Source organism: Protopterus annectens, chromosome 13.part0 (genome assembly GCF_019279795.1).
Source record: "Protopterus annectens isolate FY-2018-M chromosome 13.part0, PAN1.0, whole genome shotgun sequence".
Taxonomy (NCBI): domain Eukaryota; kingdom Metazoa; phylum Chordata; order Ceratodontiformes; family Protopteridae; genus Protopterus; species Protopterus annectens.
In genome coordinates, this window is record NC_056747.1 from 1,171,570,756 (window position 1) to 1,171,595,792 (window position 25,037).

General features: G+C 44.3%; 1 protein-coding gene across 1 annotated transcript in view; it reads right to left on the reverse strand.

Annotated features, from left to right (window-relative positions):
* The window catches only part of RAB34 (RAB34, member RAS oncogene family), a gene marked incomplete in the record, with an annotated part of 431,068 nt that overhangs the window by 205,299 nt on the left and 200,732 nt on the right, over positions 1 to 25,037 (reverse strand). The window contains 1 exon segment of the mRNA XM_044055175.1: positions 5,781 to 5,845. Coding sequence (XP_043911110.1) covers positions 5,781 to 5,845 — 65 coding nt within the window.

Consider the following 25,037-nt stretch of genomic DNA (forward strand, 5'->3'; position numbering starts at 1 on the left):
ATTCTAGGATGTGTGCTAGGTTTGCCAGTGTGACATTCGTACCCTTTGATGCGCTCCAAATGAGGAATCTTCCATTTAGCTGAGAATGTCTTTCTTGTGGAGGGTCTGCGAGCCTCCAGGATAATGTCCTTGACCCTCTGAGATAAGACAGTTTTGGTTTTGTTTTAGGCAATTTTCCAGGCAGTCAGCTGCAGTGTTTTCAAGTTTGGATGCAGGGTCTTGAAGTTGTTCTGCGTTAGAAGTAGAGGCCATAGGGGTAGAGGCCATGAGTTCATCCGAGACATGCTTCTCAGTAGCGGATACCAGTGCTGCCTTGGCCAGTCTGGAGCTATCAGTATCACCTTTGGCTGTTCCTCTCTGATCTTCAGTAGAACTCTGTACATCAATGGGACTGGTGGAAAAGCATACACTGTTAGGGCATTCCAGTTGAAAGAGAGGGAGTCCACCTTCCAGGCTTGTGGGTGGTATACTCTTGAGCAGTATTTCCTCAGTTGGTGGTTGAGTGGGGAGGCGAACAGGTCTATCTCTGGCATTCCCCATTTGTTTGTTATGATTTTGAAGATGTGTGGATGCAGCATCCATTCGTGAGCATCCGTGGTAGTTCTGCTCAAGCTGTCTGCTAGTGAATTCTCCTTTCCTGGTACGAATTTGGCCTGCAGTTGGATGTTGAGATTCAGGGCTAGGTTCCACAGATCCATTGCCATCCGGCATAGAGGGTAGGAATGCGTGCCTCCCTGTTTGTTTATGTACCACATGACTGTGGTATTGTCTGTCCTTATCAGCAGATGTCCTTGCTGGAGGAATGATTTGAATGCCTCGATTGCATGCTTCACTGCCAGCATCTCCTTTAGGTTTATGTGCAAATTCAGCTGGTCTTGAGACCATAGGCCTTGGATGCATTTGTTTTCCATGTGTGCTCCCCATCCTAGGTCTGAGGCGTCCGTGGTGATGGTCTGCCTTGGTTGTGGTTTGTTGAAAGGCAACCCTCTGTTGGACTGGCAGGCCTGAGCCCACCACAGGAATTCCTTTTTCAGGCATGGAATGATTGGAATCATGGTTTGTAGACTGTGCCTGTGTTGAGACCATACATTCCTTAGGTACCATTATAATTTCCTCATATGCAGCCTGGCATGTGGGATCAAGATTATGCAAGATGCCATGTAACCCAGGGCCTGCAGGACTTTCCTTGCAGTGAGCTGAGCTTGTCTTGTCAAAGCCATGAAGAAGACTGGGAGTTGCTTTTGTTTTTCTTCTGTGAGAAAAGCCATCTGAGTTATTGTGTCCAGATCCGCACCCAAAAATGTTATCCTTTGGGATGGCACTAGTCTTGACTTCTGGATGTTGACTGTGTATCCCAAGGCCTGTAACAGGTGTATGACATAGGCCAAATCCTTTATTAGTCTTGTCTTGTTCTCCTCTTGTATTAGGCAGTCGTCCAGGTATGGGTAGATTTGAATTCCCTGAAGCCTGCAATGTGCAATTACTGATGCCAGGCATTTCGTGAATACTCTGGGCGCAGTAGATAAGCCAATTGCTCTGATCTTGCAAGAAATCTGAGGTGTCTTCTGCAATCTGGTCATATAGGGACGTGCAGGTATGCCTCCTTGAGATCTAGAGTCACCAGCCAAGACTCCTTGCCCAACATGGGAAGAAGTTGCTGTAGGGTCAGCATTTTGAATTTTGGCACAATGAGATATGTGTTTAGTGCGGACAAGTCGAGAATAGGCCTCCATTGGGTTTCTTTTCTTGGTACAAGGAATAGTCTGGAGTAAAATCCTTGGCCTTGTTCCATAGATGGCACCCTTTCTATTGCTTTCATCTGAAGTAAATTGTTGATTTGTCTTTAGGCCTCTGGCTTCTGGTTTGGTGGAAGGTTTGGCATTCTGCTCCTTCTTGGTAAAGTGTGGAAATGAAACCTGTATCCTTTGTCTATTGTTTGCAATGTCCATTTGTCTTTTGTAATGCAATGCCAGTTTTTTGAGAATAAAGCCAACTTTCCGCCCAAGGGTGCTTCCAGTTGTTCCCTTGTAGGCGGAATCAGAGTCAAGTCATTGTGTCTGTCCTGTGGAAGTGGTTGTAGTTGCAGCTGTGGCAGTACTCCTCTGGTTGGCAGGTTGCCACTGACTACCCTTGTAGGCACCTTTTGATTGACCTCTGCCTCTTGGGCGTCTATTCCTGCCCCTCTGTGCTTTGGAGGTGTCTGGAAAGGACCAATTCTTTGAAGGCCAGTTTCTGCTGAACCTCAGAGGTTGGACCTGCAGAAAATCCTTAACTGTTTGCACAGATTTTGCTTTTTCTTCCACTTTCTTTAGAATCTCCTGTGCAGGGGGGCCAAATAAACTTTGTTTCTCCATTGGAGCATCTAGGAGTTTAGCCTTGACATGGTCCGGCAAGGATTGCTCTTTTAGCCAGGCATGCCTTCGAATTACTGCCCCAGTCATAGCTGATCTAAATGAAGCTTCCAGTGCATCATAGCCACATTTTAAGAAATGATTACTGACCTGCTGAGAGTTGTGTACCAAATCCTGAAGGGCCTTACGGTCTAAAGGTTCAGGAGAAGAAAGCTTTTTATTCAGCTGATCTAACAAATATTCCTGGTACTGTATCATATGGAATTGACAGTTTAAAGCCCTGGCAGAAAGAGTAGCAGATGTATAAACCTTTTTTCCCCATCTCTCTAATGTTCTTGACTCCCTTTCAGAGGGTAGTGGGTTTTTGGCAGTGGCAGCTGCGACACCTTTTGGGCCCTGAGAAATAGTTTCTGGGTCTGCAGCATGAGCTTTATACAAGTGGAAGTGGGAATCCGGGACCCTGTAGTATCTGTCAGGTTTGGCAGGGCCGGGGAAGTGAATCAGGGGCAGAACTGACATCATTATATGCATCATCAACTACAGTTAGCACAGGTAGTATGGCTAAAGGCCTATGCTGTGGCAAGTGTAAGAAAGTCCTCAGTCTTTTTCTAGAATCAGAGAAATCCTGACCCTGACATTGAAAGTGTTCCCTCAGAGTGTAAAGTCTCCCCAAAGGAAAATTCCTCTGGAGGGGAAGCAGAAGGAATAGAGTCTTCTGCATCGGAATCCTCATAAGGTGAGTATGGCCCTTCCTGATGGTCTGACAAATCAGATCCATCCGAGGAGTAATCAGAGGAGAGAGGTTCAGGGGGTTCAGTACTAGGCCTTTTGTCAGGAGGAGGTTGGGAGGCCCTGTCTGGGTGAGGTTGGGAACCCCTAATCAGAGATATAAGGTCCTCAGCAAGACTGAGAATCTGGGAACTTGAGGAAGGTCTCTGAGAAGTAGATTTTGCAGGTAAAGCTTTTGTAATTTTAGCTGCTTTAGCCCTGGAGAAAGCCTTAATAGACATAGAAGCAGGGGCCTAGCTGCCCCGTGCAGGTGTAGAAATGTCCAAAGGAATGGTGTCGGACAATTCTTGTGCTTGCTTCTTCGGTAGGGATTTCTGTAGCCGACTCAGCCGGGCCTCTCTGGCCTCGGTTGTCGGAGGTATGATTTCGCAGACGGTAGAACCGAGGCCTCGGTTTCAGCCGAAACAGAGACACTCGCGGTAGGCCTAACCGTGGTTTCAGCGAAACCGCAGCGAAAGTGTCGGTCCTTTTCCTTTCGGTTTTTGGCTAAATGTGTAGTCGGAGTCTCCGACGGCATTTTATATGCAAAAGCGGATCCAAAAAACTCTTCTGCAAACTCCGACCGACGTCTAAGAGTCAGTCGGTTGAAGGAGGCACAGGCTAAACAAGCTGATACGTCGTGGTCTGGGCCTAAGCAAGGAAGGCAGTAGGAATGGAAATCCTTATGAGGTATTTGTTTCCCACAAGTTAAACAATTATTTACTTTGTCTGACATCGGCTGAGGCAAGAAAGAGTCCCCAACGGGGTACTTAGCTTTTTAGAAGTCTTCGGTAGCTGAATCTCTGGATCTGACCGACCGGCACTTGCGAACAGCTTCTGCTTCGGGCACCGCGCGGCAAGAAAGACGGAGGAAAATGGCGTCAGCTGATGCCTTTATACCCCAGAAGCTCTGACGTCGGGGAAAGTGCGACATCAGCCGAGGCCAGACCCAGACTTTGGAATCCGGCCGACCGAAGGGCTGCCTGAGGCAGGACAACCCATATGTTATGACTGCAGATGCATCCTTGAAGGACATCCTCTTAATACTCTCCAGTTTTCCTAGAAGCTATCTGTAAAGGACTGAGTCAATGCCCTGGAGAAGGCCAGAGACCAATTCTATCGGTATCTGTCAGTCAACCTATCCTATAGCCAGTCATGAAACTGGAGGAGATTTCACTGTCAGTTTCATTTGACCAAGAACCAATACTGGTTGTTGCCCACAAAGTTGCTCTCCTTTACGAAAGCATCTAGCTGTTCACTCAGGATTCTCTCCATGACTTGCTCTGGCACTGCTATTCTAAGAGGCCTGTAGTTATCAGTATTTTTCCTGTTCTTCCCCTCTCTTTTAGAAGGGTATCACACCTGTGGTCTTCCGGTCTTAAAGAACTTCTGAAATAGCCAATGATCTACTGAAAACATCCATTAGAGGACCTGCAGGCACACTGGCCAAATTTATGAGGACCCCTGGGAGGCAGACCATGTTGTCCCTGTTCTTTAACCTCCCTTATGGAAGACAGCTGTCTCTCAGCCTCCTCCCTTTTACCCCAGCATCTGTCCCCTACTCTTCCAACTCAAACCTATCCCAGGGATGGAATCATCTCTCATTTCTTTCATAAAGAATGAAGCAGAGTATTTATTCAGTTCTACTGCTTTTTACCTGGTCTTATGTGATCTTCCTTCCATCCTTGCTCAATCTGCCCAAAGTCTGTACCCCCTTTCCTTCTTTCTGTTACATATTAAAACAGCTGCTGTTACCCCTCTTGACCCCTTTTACCAAATCCCTTTCAAAGTGTACTTTTGCTGCATCCCTCCTTTGCCCCGTTCTGCTTGCTTCCTTGTACTCTGTCTCCTCCACCTCCTCACTTCTTTCCACCGCTTGCATTTTTTGGGCCACTTACTATCCTCACCTTCCTTTGTAGCCATAATTGCTTTTCTTCTTTTTGCCTCTTTACAGCCCTGAACACTGCATCCCTAACCTATCCCCAGACTTTATTTACTCCTTTATTTTGCACCCAGTTCTCTACTCACCTATAACCTCCTTTCTTGGTTCTTTATAATCCACTGCTCTAAAATCCCACACCATCATCCTTATCCTTGTTTTTTTTTTTATATCCCCAACTCTAAAGCACAATGTGGCCTTATCACTGCCAGCTAATGGCACCTTTTCCTGGACATTCCTATCCTCCTCCTTCTTGTTTACGACCACATCAAAAAGAATGTCATTTACTAACTAGTTAAATTCCATAAAAAGAAACTCCTCCTTGCAAGGATGACCTGAGAACATTTATTGGTGAAATGATTTGTTCGGAATCACAGTATCTCTGAGCAAGTCACTTTACCAAACAATGCCCCTGGAGTTCTTTCTTTTCTGGTGCAGTCCTGCAGCAGTTGTGACATATGTTAAGCAGCTGTACTGTACTGCCAACTAGTAGTTACATGCAATGTATGTGTCTTATTATGCAGAACTATTAGCTATACTGCTGCTATAACAGCTACACTCTGAATGCTTGCAGTTTTTCAAATGTTTGAGCTCAGAGTTCCTCTTTCATAACCTCAAACTGCCTCCTTAAAAGGGCCACTTGCTCGTCACACCTCATCCTGTTAACAAAATAAACACAAATGAATATGAAGTGAAACAGCTCTACTTGACATTTCAATTACCTTGTGCTCCTCTGTAGTACGTCGATGCTATGCACTTAAATCTTTCCTGGCCAGCAGTGTCCCACCTGTTTCATTAAAAAAAGAAAAAGAAAAATGATTGCATTATTTCTAAATGCAAAGTCCCACAATGTCTCTGCACTGATTTGTGCCCTTAGCAACAGCAAGAATGACCGCACAGTACAGAAAGTTTTCTACTTGTAACCTTGACTCAAAAAACAAAAGAGTAGACCCTTGTGTAGCCTTTTGCTACAGTACTGCAGTGGTAATGTTCACTGGTGCAAATATAAATCAGGAAGCTGCAATATGTGCAATGCAAGCGGGCAGTACATGGCTCCCAATGCATACAGTGTGCACTGACTTAGGTAAAGATATACAAAACTTTACTCATAACAAAATGCAGTGCTTCCACATTCCAGCACACAGCTGTAACAGCTGTCAGCACCTTAACTATATCAAACCAAACCCCCATTAAAATGTAACATGATAGAAAGGCTGTAGGTTACATTTTACTCTAACATGATGGCCCTTGATAAATCTTAAAATTATATGTCCGAATTAAGGAAAGGTCTGGCAGTGCAAAGCACTTGATATCCTCTCCCTGCTAACAGAATTCTGGCTAGCTCTGCTGAGCAGCAGCGTCAAGAACAGACTTAGCAGGAAGCTTGCTCATGAAGAAGCAATTTTACAAAAACTACACAGACAGATATATGAATAAACATGCAAATACATTAAAAAAAGCTTAGCAACCATAACAGCAGCATATTCACAGAGTCCATTATAAAAAATGTAGTTAAGCTACAGATTGTTCTGCTTACTTGTAAACACAAAACTGTATGACCTAAAGGACCTTAATGATGGTTTTACATATATATAATCTGAATGATGTGTAGTCAAGTACTACAAGGCTGAGCAAGAAAAATGAAAAGTCAACTGTCGAAAAGTGGGAGAAAAAATACTTTTCTTTTGGAAGAAGGCTCCCCACCCCCAAGCACCTGCTATCCAATACAACTTAATAAACCTAATCAAATTAATACCGCCCTTCCCATGATGGCTCCCAAAACAGGTTGTCAACATCTAGCACAGCTATCCTTGTTTCTCCACAGTCATCTGCCCTACTGAACGGGAGCGAGTCATTATGTCTTCAGTATCAAACAAACTCACTAACTTTTGTCTTAATCAGAGGTGGAGGAGCACTGCACTAGCAAAAAAATAAATAAATAAAATCCATTTTCAAGTCCACAAGTGATGTCCTTCTCCCTACCAGCACATGTGGAACAGAACTACAGTACATGCAACAGATTGGTGATCACTTATAGCATGCGGCTGTAAATTGTTTGCATACCTTACTTCCTAGATTGCGACCATGAGTAACACATATCCATTGTCAGTAACCTACACCATTTAAGTGTACTATGTAGTCACTCTTCAACCTTAAAACTCTATTCCTAAACCTAAACCCAAAACTCTCTCTCTAATCCAAAAACTCTATCCTTAACCTTAAAACTCCCTCTCCAGTCCTAACCCTAGACGTTAAACTCAACCCCCCAAAACTTATGTCATAATACAGTAAGGTAAATAGTCTATCTACATCTTCTGCATCTCCCATTTTACTTCATTAGCTGCGCTACTTCCACACAGACTCTAGACACATGTTAAAAGATAACTATGCCCTAACAGACCAACAACACACAAGAATGACGAAAACTACAGCAAGAAAGAAACAAACCTAAAGCATACAAGAGTCAGACATATGGCAAAACAAGGAATAAACCTACAACACAAATGAACAAATCTGCACAAAATGTAAGAAACCAATGGTATGCATATAACTGACCTACAGCACACAAGGAATAAACCTGACATACAGCTGGAAGAACCCAACACCACAGAATAAACAGACCTACAATTCAGTTGAAAAACTTAACAGCACAAATGGAACAAACCTTGTTTTACATCCTGTGTGTTACCTGACTATCTCAAGGATTACTTGCATAAAATTAGACCCTCTTAGTAACAGCCTGCATATCATTGCTGGAGCCTTCCTGTGTCCTGACAGAGTGCTCTTCAAACTATCTGGAGATATACAGAGCTAAGTATATTTTTCTGGCACTTCATAGTTGTGTACTGTTAATTGTTGCTTGACTAATTTTATATCATTGCTGGCTGACTCCAGAGGTGTGCACTGTTATTTTTGCTTCACTGTATAGTTTTTCAGATCTCTGCTGAAGGTGTTGTCTCTATCCACCCTCACTATTTCTGTCTTGTTGTTTAAATTTGGAGGCTTCTGCAGTTGCCCGCCCCCATTGTAGATTTGATCTGAGACACTCCCCCCAGTCCCATCTCTTTACCTCATTCTACCTAATAGACTCCTTCTGCACTTGTTTTTAGTAATTTTTAATTTAAATGCATTTTTTAAACTATTTGGTCTAACATTGCTACATACTCAAGTGTGCTAGCTTGCACCCCATTTGAATTGTCTTTACTGCTGTTTTAGCTACTTTTCTGTATAAAAAAAAAAATTCTAAGTCGGTTTCCTACCTTTCCTGTAACTAGTGTAGTCCAGATTCAGATTTGCTGTATCCAGGACTGTATGTAAGCTTCTGAGCCCCCCAGGCTTTGTGTTGGAGGGAAGCCTTCTAGCTTATCAGTGGGAGTGGTAAGCACTAGGTAACCTATCTACCACATAAGGAGTGGTTTTGGCCCAGAAATTGTAGTCATTGGCCGTTTGGGCAGTTTTTCCATATCTCTCTACTTTCTGATTTAAAAGCCCGCATTTGCACTTGTTCCCCCCTTTCCTGCAACTAGTTTAGACTAGATACAGATTCTTAGTTTTAGCACTTGAATTTGCTTATTCGTGATCAGCCCTTGTTCAGAACTTGTTGTAAGCACTAAAGCTACTAATTACTACAGCACTCAACCTTCCTCATTACCTAGAGGAAAACAGTTTTGGTACTTGCTTTCCTCATTTGCCTAGAGAAAAACAGCTCTTGTACTCACTTTCCTCACTTATCTAGAGGAAAACTGTTTTTTATTCAGGCATGTCCAAGGGTCAGCTCCCAGTGTTCTCTCCTGTCTATCTGATGAATCTGGGCATCTTGGGGCAATGTAAAAATTGCCTCATGTACACAGACAACTCTCTCCTATCACCCAACACTACAACCTGTGAGAGATGCACTTATCTAGCCAAACTGGAGGTAAAGCTCTCCAACCAAGACTGAACTTGACAGTCAAGAGGAGAAGAGTAAACACTTGCACCACACCACACTCATCACATAGTCTCACTAAATCTACACCACCAAAATCCACACAAACACAAAAACATTCGCGGAGGCTCTCAATAATAATCTGCTCAAGCAACAGAGACCTCCAAAGCAGAAATGCAAGCAACTTCTACCCCCCAACACAACCCAAATGACACAGCCCGCAGACTCAGTGTGCCACTCAACCACAGTCAATAAGGCAAAACAATGTACCCAACACACTAGTCATAGGTGACTGTATAGTCAGGCACACTGATGTCCCACTCACCAGGCTAAACAAGGAGAAGGTTACTGTCAGCTGCCTGCTGGGTTCCAGGATCCGCCACATAACCCACGCACTCAGGTCACTCCACAACGAGTACAAACATGAGTCTGTCATTGTCCATGTTGGTGTGAACGACCCGAGATGTACCTCCCTGGACTACATGAAAAGAGACATGGAAGAGCTCTCCGATCTTGTAGCCCAGGCAGGTATGACCCTAGCCCTGAGTAGCATTCTGCCATTACCCAGAATGATACCGCAGTACAAGGACAAAATGATTGACTTCAACAATCTGCTAAGCTTCTGGTGTCATTCTAAAGGGATCCAGTATCTGTCTGCCTGGGATGACATGGTCGACAGACCACGATGCTTTGCCAGAGATGGCCTGCACCTGTCACCCCTGGGATTCCAGATACTGGCTAAGGTTCTTGCTGCCCCTATAGTGCCTTTTTTTAGGCAAGGTTCAAATGACAAATTCACCAATACATGTCAAGCAGAGTGCCTCTTTGGACCTCTTCAAGAGGAACCTTGACGATTGGATGGGAGAAAGGAAATTCACCCCAGGGATCACGTCAGTCGCCCTGCTAGACAGGGGTCCAGGAAAGTAAATAATGTGGGAAGAAATAGCCAGGGAATTGTTATGGCTAGGCTTGTATAGGCCCTAGGGCTGATAGCCTAGTACCAACCTATGAACCTATGAACCACCATAACAGGAACAGGCAAGAAAAATCTGAGGGTGATGCTACTCAATGCTAGAAGTCTAAATCTCAAAATGCACTCACTCGAGGCACTCCTTAAAATGGAGAACATTGATATCTGTGCAGTGAATGAGACCTGGTTCAAGGCTTCAGATAGCACCCCTGCACTACCAGGCTATAACTCATACCACACTTTTCAGCCATGTAACCTGGACTGGAACACCAAAGGCGGAGGTGTGTCCATATTCATTAAGGATATCCACACCTCCAGGCTAGTTGCTCAGCATAATGCATCTGAGGTTATCCAAGTGCAACTAACTCTGGGCAAAACTGCAATCCAAATTGTAGCTTGCTACAGATCCCCCACCATGCCCCAGGATTCCCACTCCTCTTTTCTTGATGTACTGGAAAATATTAGGGTTCAACCAAACACCCTAATAATGGGCAATTTCAACTACCCCACCATTAACTGGTAAAACTACTCATGTACCAACTCCTTCGCTCAACGCTTTCTGGAATTCATAAACTCCAATGCCCTGGATCAACTTACCCAGACCCCCACCAGGGGCAACAATATCCTAGATCTAGTCATTACCAACATGAGTGACTGGTGTTCCACATCTGAAGTCAACGCCTCATTGGTCCGATCCGACCATAAGCTAATCATCCTAGATATCCACATCCTGCCCCACCCCCACCCCCCATTAAGGAAACCACGGTAAAAAATTTCTCCAAAGCCAACTTCATGCTTCTTAAGACAAAAGTGGTGAACTTCATGACACCCATGCAGATGGACAATACAGTTACGACTACTGAATCCTACACAATTGCACTTTATAAGCACTTACACAAGTGCACAGATCGTGCTATCCCAAACAGAACCAAGACGCTATCCTCCAAAAAAAGGAAGCCAATCTGGTGGTCCCCTGCCATAAACAAACTGTACAACAGAAGGAAAAAACTGTTGCAAAAGAGTAAAATCCCATGAGTGGAAGAGCTCCCTGGTCAGCCTCAGTAAGAAGCTGCGATCCCTGATAAAATCCTCCAAAGCTAGTTACGAAAACAAAATCGCCTCTGATTCTAAAGACGGCCACAAAGCATTCTATAGCTATGTCAAGAATCTCAATGGCAACACTCAGATCTGCTCTTAGTTACAGCACAATGGCACTAAATATACAGACCCAACTGATATTGCCAACATCCTGGCAGACAGATTCAGTGCTAACTTTACCTCCCTCTCACCCCCTAAAGGGCCCATCTCTATACTGGAAGAATGCAAAGTTCCTGTAATCACGGCTGCACATGTAAAAAGCACACTCTCCAAAGCCAAGAACACAGCATCCATGGGACCAGACAACATCCCAGGCTGCGTTCTACACGAACTACAGAATGAACTGGCACCCCACCTAAGTACCATGTTCAATCATAGCCTCACCTCTGGCTTTGTGCCCGCTGAATGGCGCACAGCGACGGTTATCCCACTCCACAAGGGGGGAGCCACCACGGACCCCGAGAACTACCGCCCCATTAGCCTGAAGAGCCTGGTCTGCAAGGCCATGGAACGTATCATCATGGAACTTATAAACAAAGACATTGGTAAAGAGCATAGCAAAATTAATTTAAAATGGGTGGCGAAAGCCAAACACACTCTGGCTAGGCTTATAAATGCCCTAGGGCAGATAGCCTAGTATGAATCTATGAACCTATGAACCTATGTAATCTCCAAACTCTGGACCCCACCCAGTTCGGATTTGTAAAAGGCAGATCTCCTAAACCTGATAGACTTCTTTGAAGCAGTTACCAAAGCCGTAGACGAGGGTAAGGTGGTTCACACTGCCTATCTAGAGCTTGCCAAGGCTTTCAACACCATCCTCCACTCTGGAATTATAGATAAACTCACTAAACTAGGTATAAATCCTTATGTCACAAGATGGGTTGCCAACTGGCTCACTGACAAAACCTACACTGAAAGTAGCAGACTCCAAATCCGACTTCAGACCAGTGACAAGTGGAGTACCACAGGGTTCAGTCCTGGGTCCTCTCCTGTTTGGTATCTACTTCTCTGAAGTACAGGCTAACACAGAAGGTCTTTGGCTAACAAAGTTCGCAGATGACTGCAAACTAGGAGCCATAATTGAAACTCCTAACACGACATCCTACAAAAGGGCCTCACTGAGACAGATGCCTGGTGTCAAAGCCATGGCCTCAAGCTCAATGCCAAAAATTGCATTGTCATCCCCTTTGGTAAAAACTCTGTACCCATGAACTACAACATAGGCGGTAGTATACTTAACACCGAAAATGTGATAATAGACCTTGGGACACAACTGGACAGTAATCTCTCCATTAATAATCACATTGCCACAGTAGTCAGGAAATCCTTCTACATGACACATCTCATCACAAAAGGTTTCTCATCCAAAAAAAAGAGGTCATTGTTCCCCTCTAGTCATAACTCATTAGACCCATTATAGAGTATAATGCCCCTTTAGGTATGTACCAAACAAGACATCTACAACAACTGGAAAGGCCGCAGAAATGCCTCAAACAGATGCCCTATGCAGACCGTCTCAAAAAACTCCAGCTTTACTCCATCGCATATTGCCTACTCAGAGGTGATCTCTGCCTAACATACAAAGCTATGTCAAACCCAGAGCTGTTGGACATGCTCCACTTAAAGAAATCCCTATCTCTCCGAGCAACATGCTCTAGGGACCTAAACCTTGTCACCACAATAAACAGAACATGCCGGAGGAATAGATTCCCATCCCACAGACTTCCCATACTCCGGAATAAACTACCTATCTATATCAAACAAAGCTCATTAGCACTCTTCAAGAAAAGTCTTGATGATTGGATGGGAAATAGAAAATTCACCCCGGGGATCACTTCTGTGGCTCTGCTCGACAGTGGCACAGGAAAAAAAATTTTTTGGGTGGCAAAAGCCAGGGTACATTTTGGCTGGGCTTGTATAGCCTAGTACCTACCTATGACACACATGCAGCAGACCTACAGCAGACCTACAACATACAAACAATACACCAAAAGCACACATGTAACCGATTTATAACAAACACACAACAAACTTACAAGGAGCAGGCTTATAGCAAACACAAAACAGACCAACAGCAAAGATGGAACAAACTGATAGCACAAATGTAACAACTGCGCAGCACACATAAAAATGTCCTACATCAGTGAAGGAAAAAACAACAGCACACATAAAATAGACAAGAAGTACACATTCAAAAGACTTTCAGCACAAATGAACAAGCATGCAGTCATCCCTTCAGTCAAACAGCATTTCACTATAACTAAATTGCATCTTCAGCACGTCTGTGAAGGGGTCTATGTCAGAAGCTGGAGTTTTCAAAAACTCGAAATTCATACTGTCAAGATGATATGATGGAGTTTCCAAAAACTTAAACTTCAAAAAAACAACAAACATTTACCTTTTTTCTACATTTTTACAGGGGGGGGCAAGCCCCCTTGCACACCCCATATCCCATGCATATTATATATACCAACTCTGAGACTGAACTACAGTGAGGGGAAAGGGTAAAACTTCCCGGTCCTCACTGTACCACGATCTGCATTCAAAAGGTTTGAGTTTTCGGAAACTCAAGTCATATCGTCTCAACATGAATTTTGAGTTTTCGAAAACTCAAGCTTTTGAAGGGTACCCCTGTTAAGTGCTGTTGTTTTTAGGATTGCTTCTACTACCGTTTATATCGAAGACAGCTAGAGAGAATAGCAGATGCCAGAGTAGGTGTAGGCCAAGAACACTCTTTATACTAATCTAAACTTTTGCAAGGGCTTGGCCCTACTCTGAATCATATGAGTGTTGAAAAAGCTGCACTGGGAATAACTGGGGCGATGGCCCTAGTTGAATGAGCTTTGATTTGATCAAGTTTGGATTCATTCGTAAGGGAATATGCAAAGGTAATGCAATCTCTGAGCCATTTTATAAAGTAACTTTTGATAGAGCACATCCCAGTCTAGGACCTATTCTATTTATACATATTCATACCTTAAATCTCCTTACTCTATCTTCTTCACTTACTTCCCTACTTCAATCTATTTCTCTCCCATGACTTTCTTTCTAAATATACCATAACCCTGTTTCTTCTCGCACTTCATTTTGCAATTCTTGTTCTATAATACTAACGTAACTTTAATTTCTCTATAAAGTGGCTACAATTTTTCTAAATATTACATCACTGTCATAAAAGTCTGCATCTTTTCTTAACCAATGCTTTCACATTATGTCTAATTTGGGTATAATAAGGAAAGGGGGTAGTATGGGAACCAGAGGTCAGATGACAAGATGTATGTGATGTCATTCTATAATCCAGAGCAAAAATTATGTTATAATGCTAGATGAGACTGAAGTCTCAGAGCACTCTGTTTTTGAAACCTGACACAGAAGGATCCCTCACTTACTTAATCTTTCCTTACTCTAGTAAGTGATCAGGAAACAGTAATTCTTTAGATCAGTCAGGAAAATATACTGAGATTAGTTAAGTACTGTTTTTCTGTATCTGTGTGAATATACTCGTCTGTGTTATTTTAATATTTCCTGTGAATGAAACTCTGTTTTTTACTATAAATAGATATTTAGTATTTTCATGTTCTTTTATTACTTATTATTAAATATATTTAAACGTTTCATTGTGGCTGGTCGTTTAGAGAATATTTTAAAATTTGAGAGTACTTATATCTATTTGGTGCTTCTGTGGCCACTCCTGAAAGTCTTACTGTATTGGTCAAACACTATCATTAGTATTAATATTAATTTCATTCAGTATAATTAGATACTCTTGTAAGAGCATTAGTAGCTGGCTTTGGAGTGTCTGATGGCAGTAACTACCTTATAGTCTGGGCAGAAGGGGGCATAGCTAGTAAATTTGTGCCAGCCTTTCCCAGGTGTGTGTGTGTGTGTGTGTGTGTGTGTGTGTGTGTGTGTGTGTGTGTGTGTGTGTGTGTGTGTGTGTGTGTGTGTGTGTGTGTGTGTGTGTGTGTGTGTGTGTGTGTGTTTGCTTGGAGGAGGAACATGAAGCGTTGGTTTCACACAGAAGGTGCTGGAGGACTTGGCCTGGACACTCAGCTGAGGACTCAACTCTACAGCTGTGCCACTGGGGAGTCTTACTGGAGACCTGGAGGGAGACAGAGAGAGAAACTCAGACCCCAGACTGAATGTGTTCCCTGTGTGCTCTTAAGGGAAACTGTGCTTGATGCAGACAGTTGCATCTGGAAATACTTTGTGCATCTATTTTCATTCCAAATGAACGTCAATCTCCAGTGTCAGTGGTGAGGATTCAGGCTCCTTGATTACTGGCCCAGAGAGGGGAAGTCACAGCTTACATAATTTTATACAGGCTGTGCTGACTCCACTTGTTGTAACCGAATAAAAGGTGTGTGTAGGCTGGGACTGCGAGGCATGAGGAGGGTTTACTACCAGTTCCCCTGCCCCACATTTTGTTGAGCTTCACTGCTTTACTAAAAATGTATTATCACTTTAAAAGATCCAAAAGCTAAAGGCATTAGACAGGTCAACGAATACTGCCCCTGCTATTTTGTCTTTATCCATGCTTAGTAGGATGACATCATTGATCACTGAAAACTGACTATGCTGAGTTGCAGAGATATTGCCAGGATTTGTGAAACTGTATACCATATTCTAGACTTGCTGTCTCTCCCTATCCCTGGAAGTAACACAGCTCCCTTTTTTCAACAGTAGACAACTTAAATACTGCATTAAAGATGCATCAAGTATACTAAAACTATTACAACAGAAGCCTTTGAATGTACAGCTAGTAATACAACAAGCCTGCATCACATTTACCTATTTTGTTGGCTCATCTGTACCCATTTAGTTTATATGTTTGAAGCTAGGGCATTTGGTAGTGTTATGCCAGGCAAAATGTCACTCCCTTAAAAAGTAATCTGTACACCACGGCTTACATGGTATGCACCTGACTACCCCCCTCCCCCGCGCTGTACTAGAAAAGTATGGTTGTGTACACTTACCATAAATGTAGATGTTAGAGTGTATTCACTGTTGCAGTCATCACATTTGGGTTATCTGCTTGCAGGTAGCCCTCAGTCGGCCTGATTATCAAAGTCTTGTGTCCTGCGTCAGTTGTTGTCTCATCTTCCATGACATCAGGCAGTCAGGGGTATAAAGCATGCAGCCGATGCCATTACATCAGTTTTTCTTGCCCCAGATGTCAGGTGGCCCCATAATGGGAAGCAATTATATAAAAGGTTACACCTCCAACAAAAAAGCAAATACACCAAAAGCTTTAAGCTTAGTAAACAAGAATAGAGATATAGTCAATATAAGTCAGGGGGTTGGAGAGAGGGTAACCAGGACTGCAACAGTGAATACACTCAAACATCTACATTTATGGTAAGTGTACACAACTGTACTATGTTCTTCTTGTTTCACTGTTGCAGTCATCACATTTGGGTAGATTCCCAAAGCTAAGGATGGGAGGAGGAAACTAAATATCATTAAGACCAGCTATAAGGTCCTCCAAGACTGCAGTGGCAAAGCCATCTCTGGATTTAGAAAAAAATTGGCAAGTGGTAATTCTTGGTGAAGGTATGTACAGAACTCCAGGTAGCAGTTTCTAGGATGTCCCTGGTAGGGACACCTTTGAGAAAGGCTGTAGATGTAGATGCAGCCCTGGTTGAATGTGGTCTTATCCCCTGTGGGGTAGGTTTTCCATAGTGCTTATAGCAGAAATGAATGCAATGGCCTATCCACTTAGAAATGGTTTGATTTGAAATGGCCTTCCCCTCTGCTCTTGCAGCAAATGCAACCAACAGCTGTTCAGATTTCCTGAGAGGCTTAGTCCTATCCAAGTAAAATCTAAGTTGTCTGTGCACGTCCAAGGAGTGCAGTATTTGTTCCCCTTTGTTCTGTGGATTAGAAAAGAAGGGTGGCAAGTGAATGGACTGATTAAGGGCCACATTGGATACCACCTTGGGCATAAAGGAGGGATTGGTCCTGAGGGACACCCTGTCTGCATGAAAGATGATGAAAGGCTCCACTGCCCTGAGGGCCTGTAATTCAGACACACTTCTTGCTGAAGTGATGACTAGAAGGAAGGCTGTTTTCCAAGAAAGGAATTTCAACTCTGCATTTGCAGCTGGCTCAAAGGGAGGTAGAGTGAGCTTTTCCAATACAAAGTTATGGTCCCAGGCTGGAGCAGGGGCTCTCCTGGGTGGTCTTAAGTTTGTGGCCCCTCTGAGGAATTGCTTCAGCAGTAGATGAGAGAAGAGGGGTTGCTCTGTATTGTAACGTGCTGAAATGGCTGAGGCATGAATTTTGATGGACGAAAAGGAAAGGCCCTTGTGAAGCATCTCAGTTAAGTATTGAAGAATATGAGGTAAATTGGGCACTGCTGTGCCCATCCTGAGTTTGGCTCCAGGAACAGAATCTTTTCCATTTTTCAGCATAGGATTTTCTAGTACTAGGCCTCCTTGCCTCCAGAATGACATCCATCACTTGCTTACTGAGGGATAATGGAGAGATCAGGTAATTAGCCAGGCAGCAAGGTTCAGGGTTTGAAGCTGTGGGTGCAGAATCTGGCCCTCCTGCTGGGACAGCAGGGCAGGGGTCTGAGGCAGGTGCGATGGTGCCCAGCAATGACACTGCACAGGAGGAGGTACCAGCGTTGGCGTGGCCAGTCTGGAGCAATCAAAATCATCCTTGGTTTGTCCTGTTTGATTTTAAGTAGTACTTTGGAGAGGAGAAGCAGGGGGGGGGGAGGCACAGACTGACAGGTTTTTCCAGCTGAAGGACAGAGCATCCACTTTTCAGGCTTTGTCCAATTGGTAGTTCTGGGGAGAAGCAAACAGGTCTACATCTGGGCTCCCCCATTTGCTTGTCAACATGTTGAAAATCCTTGTCTCCAGTTTCCACTCGTGTGGGTCCATGAGGTTTCTGGGCAGGAATTGAGCTTGTAGGTGCACTTGGTAGCTCAAGGCTGTATTCCACAGTGCCATGGCGAGTCTGCAGAGGGGGTAAGAATGTGTACCCCCCTGCTTGCTTATGTACCACATAACAGTGGTGTTGTCCGTCTTTACCATTAGTTGTCCTGGAAGAATGTGGTCCTTGAAGGCTGTCAGAGCATTCTGTACAGGTAACATTTCTTTTTGATTGGTATGCAGGTGCATTTGATTTGGGTTCCATTTGCCCTGAATGCACTTCCCTGCCAGGTGAGCCCCCCCATGCATAGTGTGATGCATCTGTTGTTAGGGTTTGGGCGGCAGGGGGTGGTGTGAAAGGTAATCCCTTGTTTTGGTGGCAGGCCTCTGCCCACCAAAGGAACTCTAGGCGTAGGCAAGGTATGATAGGAATCATTGCTTCTAGATCTTGAGAATGTTGACACCATAGGCTTTTTAGATGCCACTGTACTTTCCTCATATGCAGTCTTGCATATGGAATTAGAAGAATGCAGGAGACCATGAACCCCAAGGCTTGCAGTATTTGTCTTGCAGATAGCAGGGTTTTTGTGGCCACTTGTTTGAAGTAGGTTGTCAAATGAATTTGTTTCTCTGGCCTTAGGTAAGCCATCTGGGAAGTTGTATTCAAGCTTGCTCCCAGGAATATAATTTGTTGACAGGGTACCAGGTGTGATTTCTTTTCGTTTATGGTGTACCCCAGACAAGTTAGAACCCTTTGTACAAAGGCCAGATGATTCAAAAGTATGTCTTGGCTTTCTGCCTGAATTAGACAATCGTCCAGGTATGGGTATATTTGAATATTTCTTTGCCTGCAAAATGCAATAACTGGAGCTGAGCACAGTAGATAAGCCAAAGGGCAGTGCAGAGAACTGATAGTGCATGCAGCCTACTTTGTCTCATAGGTATCTTCTGCAAAATTCCCTGATTGGGATGCGCAGGTATGCTTCTTTTAAATCTAGTGTTGCCAACCAGGCGTCTTTGCATAGCATAGGAAGTAATTGGTGAAGAGTCAGCATCTTGAATTTTGGAACCTCCAAAAAGGTGTTTCGAGTAGACATGTCCAGGACAGAACGCCATGAATTGCCTTTTCTGGGTACCAGGAAAAGTCTAGAGTAGAAACCTTGTCCCTTATCCTCTTCCTGTACCAGTTAAATAGCCCCCATGCTTAAGACAGAAAGTACTTGTTTTTGGGCATCTGCCCACTGATTTGGGGGTAGGTCCGGCCACCCGCTTGGCGTTGGCAAAGTGTGGAAGTGAAATCTGTATCCCTGGGACACTATTTAAAACCCATTGGTCCTGGGTAATGAGTTCCCAGTTCTTTGCATGAAGAGCAGTCTTTTCCCCCCCAAAGGGGCAGTCAGTTAATAAGTGCTTGGAAATTTCAAAAGGAAGTCATTGAGACAGTTTACCATAGTAGGGAGTCTTATTACTCCCAGATTTGGAAGTGGAGGCCCCACTGCTTAGTCCTGTGTGTCCCCTGGGACTGAAACCTGAGGTTTTTGCTGTGTCTGGGTTTGGCTTGAGAAGACCTGGAAGGGGCTGGAAAGGACCAATTCTTAGAGGGTCAGTGCCTACTAAATCTAGGAGGCTGAACTTGTACGAAATATTTAACAGTTTGCATAGATTTAGCTTTATCTTCCATTTTTTTAAGAACTTCCTCAGCCTTGTTGACAAACAAGCGGTCCTGATTTAAGGGCGCATCCAACAATTTAGCTTTAACATGATCAGGCAAAGATTGTTCCTTAAGCCAAGCATGCCTTCCTAGCACAGACCCAGTAACAGCAGCCCTGCAACAGGCCTCTAAAGAATCAAAACCACATTGCAAAGTATGTTTCCAACTTGTTCAGCAGAATGCAATAAATAGTACAGTTTTGTACCTACCATAAATGTAGACGTTTGAGTGTTCACACTGCTGCAGTCATCACACTTAGGTTATCCTGCCGTCAGGAGGACCCGCAGTCGGCCAGAGTTCCAAAGTCTTGGTCCGGCGTCGGTTGCTGTCGCTTCTTCCCTGACGTCAGTGCGCCAGGGGTATATAATATGCATCCGACACCATTTTCTTCAGTTTTTCTTGCCCCAGATGTCAGGTGCCCAAGTAGGTAGGCAATACATATTCTTCTTCTTCTTCTTTCGGCTTTTTCCCAGTTAGGGGTCGCCACAGCGGATCACCTTGTCCGCACATTGAATGGCAGTGGAGTTTTACGGTGTCGAGTTGCCAGCCCGGTGCCCAACCTTCCACAGAAGGCACACTCACATGCACACCTAGGGCCAATTTAGAGTGTCCAATCCACCTGCAGCATGTCTTTGGGATGTGGGAGGAAACCGGAGCACCCGGGAGGAAACCCACGCGACTCCGCACAGAAGGCACCCCAGCCGAGGATCGAACCAGAGAACCTCTTGCTGTGAGGCAGCAATGCTAACCACTGCACCACCGTGGCCGCCCAGGTAGGCAATACATACTGCTAATCAAAAATATACATATAAAATAAAAGCAATACCTTCAGTTACCAGCAAATACACCCCAAAGGTTGTATAGGATAGAGAGGCATAGGTAAGTCCAGCTAGTTCAGAGGGGATGGAGAGAGGGTAACCTGGACTGTAGCAGTGTGAACACTAGAACATCTACATTTATGGTAGGTACAAAACTGTACTATGTTCATCGTGTTACACTGCTGCAGTCATCACACTTGGGTAGAATCCCAAAGCTAAGGTTGGGTGGCTGGTCTACAAAGAGTTAGGATTGGCTATGAGACCCTGCAGAAAGTAGTTTTGTACCTACCATAAATGTAGATGTTCAAGTGTTCACCCTGCTGCAGTCATCACACTTGGGTTATCCTGTCGTCAGGCGGTCCTGCAGTCGGCCGGATTTCCAAAGTCTTGGTCCGATGTCGGTTGCTGTTGCTTCATCCCTGACGTCAGTGCGCCAGGGGTATATATATTGCAACCGATGCCATTTTCTTCAGTTTTTCTTGCCCCAGATGTCAGGTGCCCCCAAAAAGGTGATCCAAATTAATAGCAAAAGGTGTAAACACTGTACAAACACAAAAAAACCTTTAGCTATAAGCAAATACATCAGAAAGGCATAGCAAAGATTTAGCCAGTAAATCAGAGGGGTTGGAGGGAGGGTAACCTGGACTGCAGCAGGGTGAACACTCTAACATCTACATTTATGGTAGGTACAAAACTGTACTATGTTCATCGTGTTACCCTGCTGCAGTCATCATACTTGGGTTGAGTCCCAAAGCTAAGGTAGGGTGGAGGCATCATAGAGGGTTAGTTGAGGCAATGAGGCCCTGCAGAACTGCAGTGGCGAAGCCTGCCCTGGACTTAAGAGTAAAGAGGCAAGTGATAGTGTTTGGTGAAGGTGTGTACAGAACTCCAAGTTGCAGCTTCTAAAATTTCCTTGGTAGGAACCCCCCTGAGAAAGGCAGTAGAGGTAGCTGTTGCCCTGGTAGAGTGGGTTCTAATGGTAGGAGGGACTGGTTTCCCATGATGGGTATAGCAGAATCGTATGCAATGGCCTATCCATTTAAAAGTGGTTTGTTTGGATATGGCCCTCCCTTGAGAAGCTGTAGCATAGGAAACAAAGAGCTGGTCAGTTTTTCTGAAAGCCTTAGTTTTATCCAAGTAGAAACGAAGTTGCCTGTGAATGTCCAAGGAATGCAGGAGTCTCTCACCTTTGTTATGTGGATTGGGAAAGAAAGTGGGCAGATGGATGGTTTGATTTAAAGCTACACTGAAAACCACCTTAGGCATGAAGGATGGATTAGTTCGTAGAGAAACTCTGTCTTGATGGAAAATGAGAAAAGGTTCCACCGCCATAAGTGCTTGTAATTCCGAGACTCTCCTAGCAGAAGTTATTGCCAGGAGCAGGGCAGTCTTCCAGGATAGGAACTGAAGGTCTGCAGAAAAAGCTGGTTCAAAGGGAGGTAGCGTTAGTTTTTCCAGAACAAAGTTGAGGTCCCATGTTGGTGTAGGGGCTCTTCTAGGTGGTCTAATGTTTTTTGTCCCTCTGAGGGACTGCCTTAGATGAGGATTGGAAAATAAAGGTGGATTAGTGTCGTAGTGAGCTGAAATAGCTGAAGCATGGATTTTAATAGAGGAGAAGGAAAGTCCTTTATGCGACATCTCAGCTAAGTACTGCAGAATGTGAGGCATATGAGGCTGAGTTGTGTCTTGGCCTTTAGCTTGGTTCCAAGCACAAAACCTTTTCCATTTGTCCGAGTAAGCTTTCCTGGTGCTTGGCCTCCTGGCCTCTAGAATAACATCCAGTACTGCTTGTGAAAGAGGGGCTGATGGGATGCTTAATAGATTTGCCATGCAGCCAGGTTTAAGGTTTTGATCTGGATGTGTAGAATCTGCTTGTCTTGCTGCGTGAGTAAATGAGGAATTTGAGGCAATATCCATGGTGGGCTGTGAGCCATATTCCTCAAAAGCGGGTACCAGTGCTGGCGTGGCCAGTCTGGGGCTATGAGAATCAGTCGAGGTTTCTCCTTTTTGACCTTCAAAAGAACCTTTGTAAGAAGAGGTAATGGAGGAAAGGCATATGCTGTCAGGTTTTCCCAACTGAAGGAGAGAGCGTCCACTTTCATAGCTTGATGATGGAATGTCCTTGTACAAAATTTTGTCAGCTGGTAGTTTTGAGGACTGGCAAACAGGTCTATATGTGAAAGACCCCATCTCTGAGTTATCATTGTAAATATTTGTGGGTCTAGCTTCCACTCATGGGGATCTTTGATGTTTCTGCTTAAGTCGTCTGCCAATGTGTTTTTCTGTCCTGGCAGGAATTGAGCCTGTAACTGGACTTGGTAGGCCAGAGCTGTGTTCCATAAGGTTATTGTTTGCCTGCAAAGAGGGTAGGAATGTGTGCCTCCTTGTTTGTTTATGTACCACATTACTGTGGTACTGTCCGTCTTTATTGCAAGTTGTCCTGGCTGTAGTAGATCCTTGAAGGCTGTCAGAGCTTTCTGTACAGCCAGCATCTCTTTTTGGTTTATGGGCAGTTTTCTCTGTTCTGCAGTCCATAGGCCTTGAATGCCTTGCCCTGCCATGTGTGCCCCCCAGGCATAGTCTGAAGCATCTGTTGTGATAGTTTGCCTGGGTGGGGGCAAAATGAAAGGCTGACCCTTGAGATGACATGCCTGTGCCCACCATAGAAATTCCTGTTGAAGGCAGGGAAGGAGAGATATCACTGTGTCCAAGCTGTGGCTGTGCTGAGACCATACGCTTTTTAGGTACCACTGTAATTTCCACATATGCAGCTTTGCAAATGGTATTATCAGAATGCAAGATGCCATGAAGCCCAAAGCCTGCAGAATTTTTCTTTCAGTTAATTGGGTCTTTGTTGCCATTGTCTTGAAATATTGAGTCAGTTGTAATTGCTTGTCTGGTGTAAGGTAAGCCTTCTGGGCCGTTGTGTCCAAGCTGGCACCCAGGAATGTCATTTTTTGTGAGGGTACTAGTCTTGACTTCTTTTCGTTTACTGTGTACCCCAGACAATTTAGTAGATGCTTCACAAAGGCCAGATGTTGTAAGAGAATGTCTTTTCTTTCTGCTTGGATGAGGCAGTCGTCCAGATAAGGATATATTTGAATTCCTCTTTGTCTGCAGTATGCAATTACTGGTGCCAGGCATTTTGTGAATACTCTGGGCGCAGTAGATAAGCCAAAGGGCAGTGCAGAAGTTTGATAATGGGTTGAACCTGCAATGAAACGGAGGTATGTTCTGCAATTTTGTCTGATAGGGACATGCAGGTTATGCCTCCTTCAGGTCCAACGTTACCAGCCATGCTTCCTTGCCCAACATGGAAAGTAGCTGCTGTAGTGTTAGCATCTTGAATTTGGGCACTTGTAAGTGTTTAGAATTGAAAGGTCCAGAATTGGTCTCCAAGCATTTTCTTTCCTGGGTACTAGGAAGAGTCTTGAGTAAAATCCTTGGCCTTGCTCTTGAGTTGGTACCCTTTGAATGGCTCTCATGGCCATGAGAGCTGTAATTTGTTTTTGAGCCTCTGCCCTTTGATTTTGTGGCAGGTTTGGCATTCCTCTTTTTATTGGCAATGTGTGGAAGTGGAATCTGTATCCTCGTAAAATTATGTCTAGGACCCATTTGTCCTTTGTGACCATGTGCCAGCTGTCTGCAAATCGTGCCAGTTTTCCCCCCAAGGGGGCTGACAAGAGAGCTTTGTTTGGCCAGCTGAGGTGCAAGTCATTGAGTCTGTCTTCTGGTGGATTGAGACCTGTCTTCTCCTCCCTTCTGGGTTGGAGTGCTCCACTGGCGGGGCTTATACTGAGCTTGTGGTTGTCCTCTGCCCCTTGGGCGCCTGTATTTACCCCTCTGAGGCCTGCCAGTGGCTGGAAAGGACCATTTTTTTGTTGGCCAGTTTCTGCTGAAGTGAGGGGGTTGTACTTGTAGAAAATCTTTGACTGTCTGCATTGATTTAGCCTTATCTTCCATTTTCTTTAAAACTTCTTCTGCTTTAACACCAAAAAGAACATCCTGCTGCAAGGGAGCATCTAATAGTTTTGCTTTTACATGATCAGGCAGACTTTGTTCTTTTAACCAGGCATGCCTACGTATAACTGATCCAGTGACAGCTGCTCTGCAGGAGGCCTCTAAAGAATCAAACCCACATTGCAAGGTATGTTTGCCCACCTGCTCGGTTTCGTGCAATAAATCCTGTACTTCTTTCATTTCAGATTGTTGAGGTAAGGTGGTTATCTTTTGTTTTAACTGAGAAATCAGGAATTTCTGATACTTAAGCATATGAAATTGACAGTTTAGTGCTCTCATAGCTAAAGTGGCTGAGGTGTAAACCTTTTTCCCCCATCTGTCTAGTGCTCTGGAATCCCTTTCAGAAGGTACTGGATTTTTAGCCGTGGAAGCCTTAGCCCCCTTGGGACCCTGGGAGATGGTCCCTGGGTCAGCTACTGGGCTTTTGTAAAGGAATCTGTGGGAATCAGGCACTCTGTAGTATCTGTCAGGCTTGGCCGGGGCAGGAGGTAGAGAGTCAGGGTTGAAACTGGATTCTAAATAGACATCATCCACAATGTCCAAAACAGGA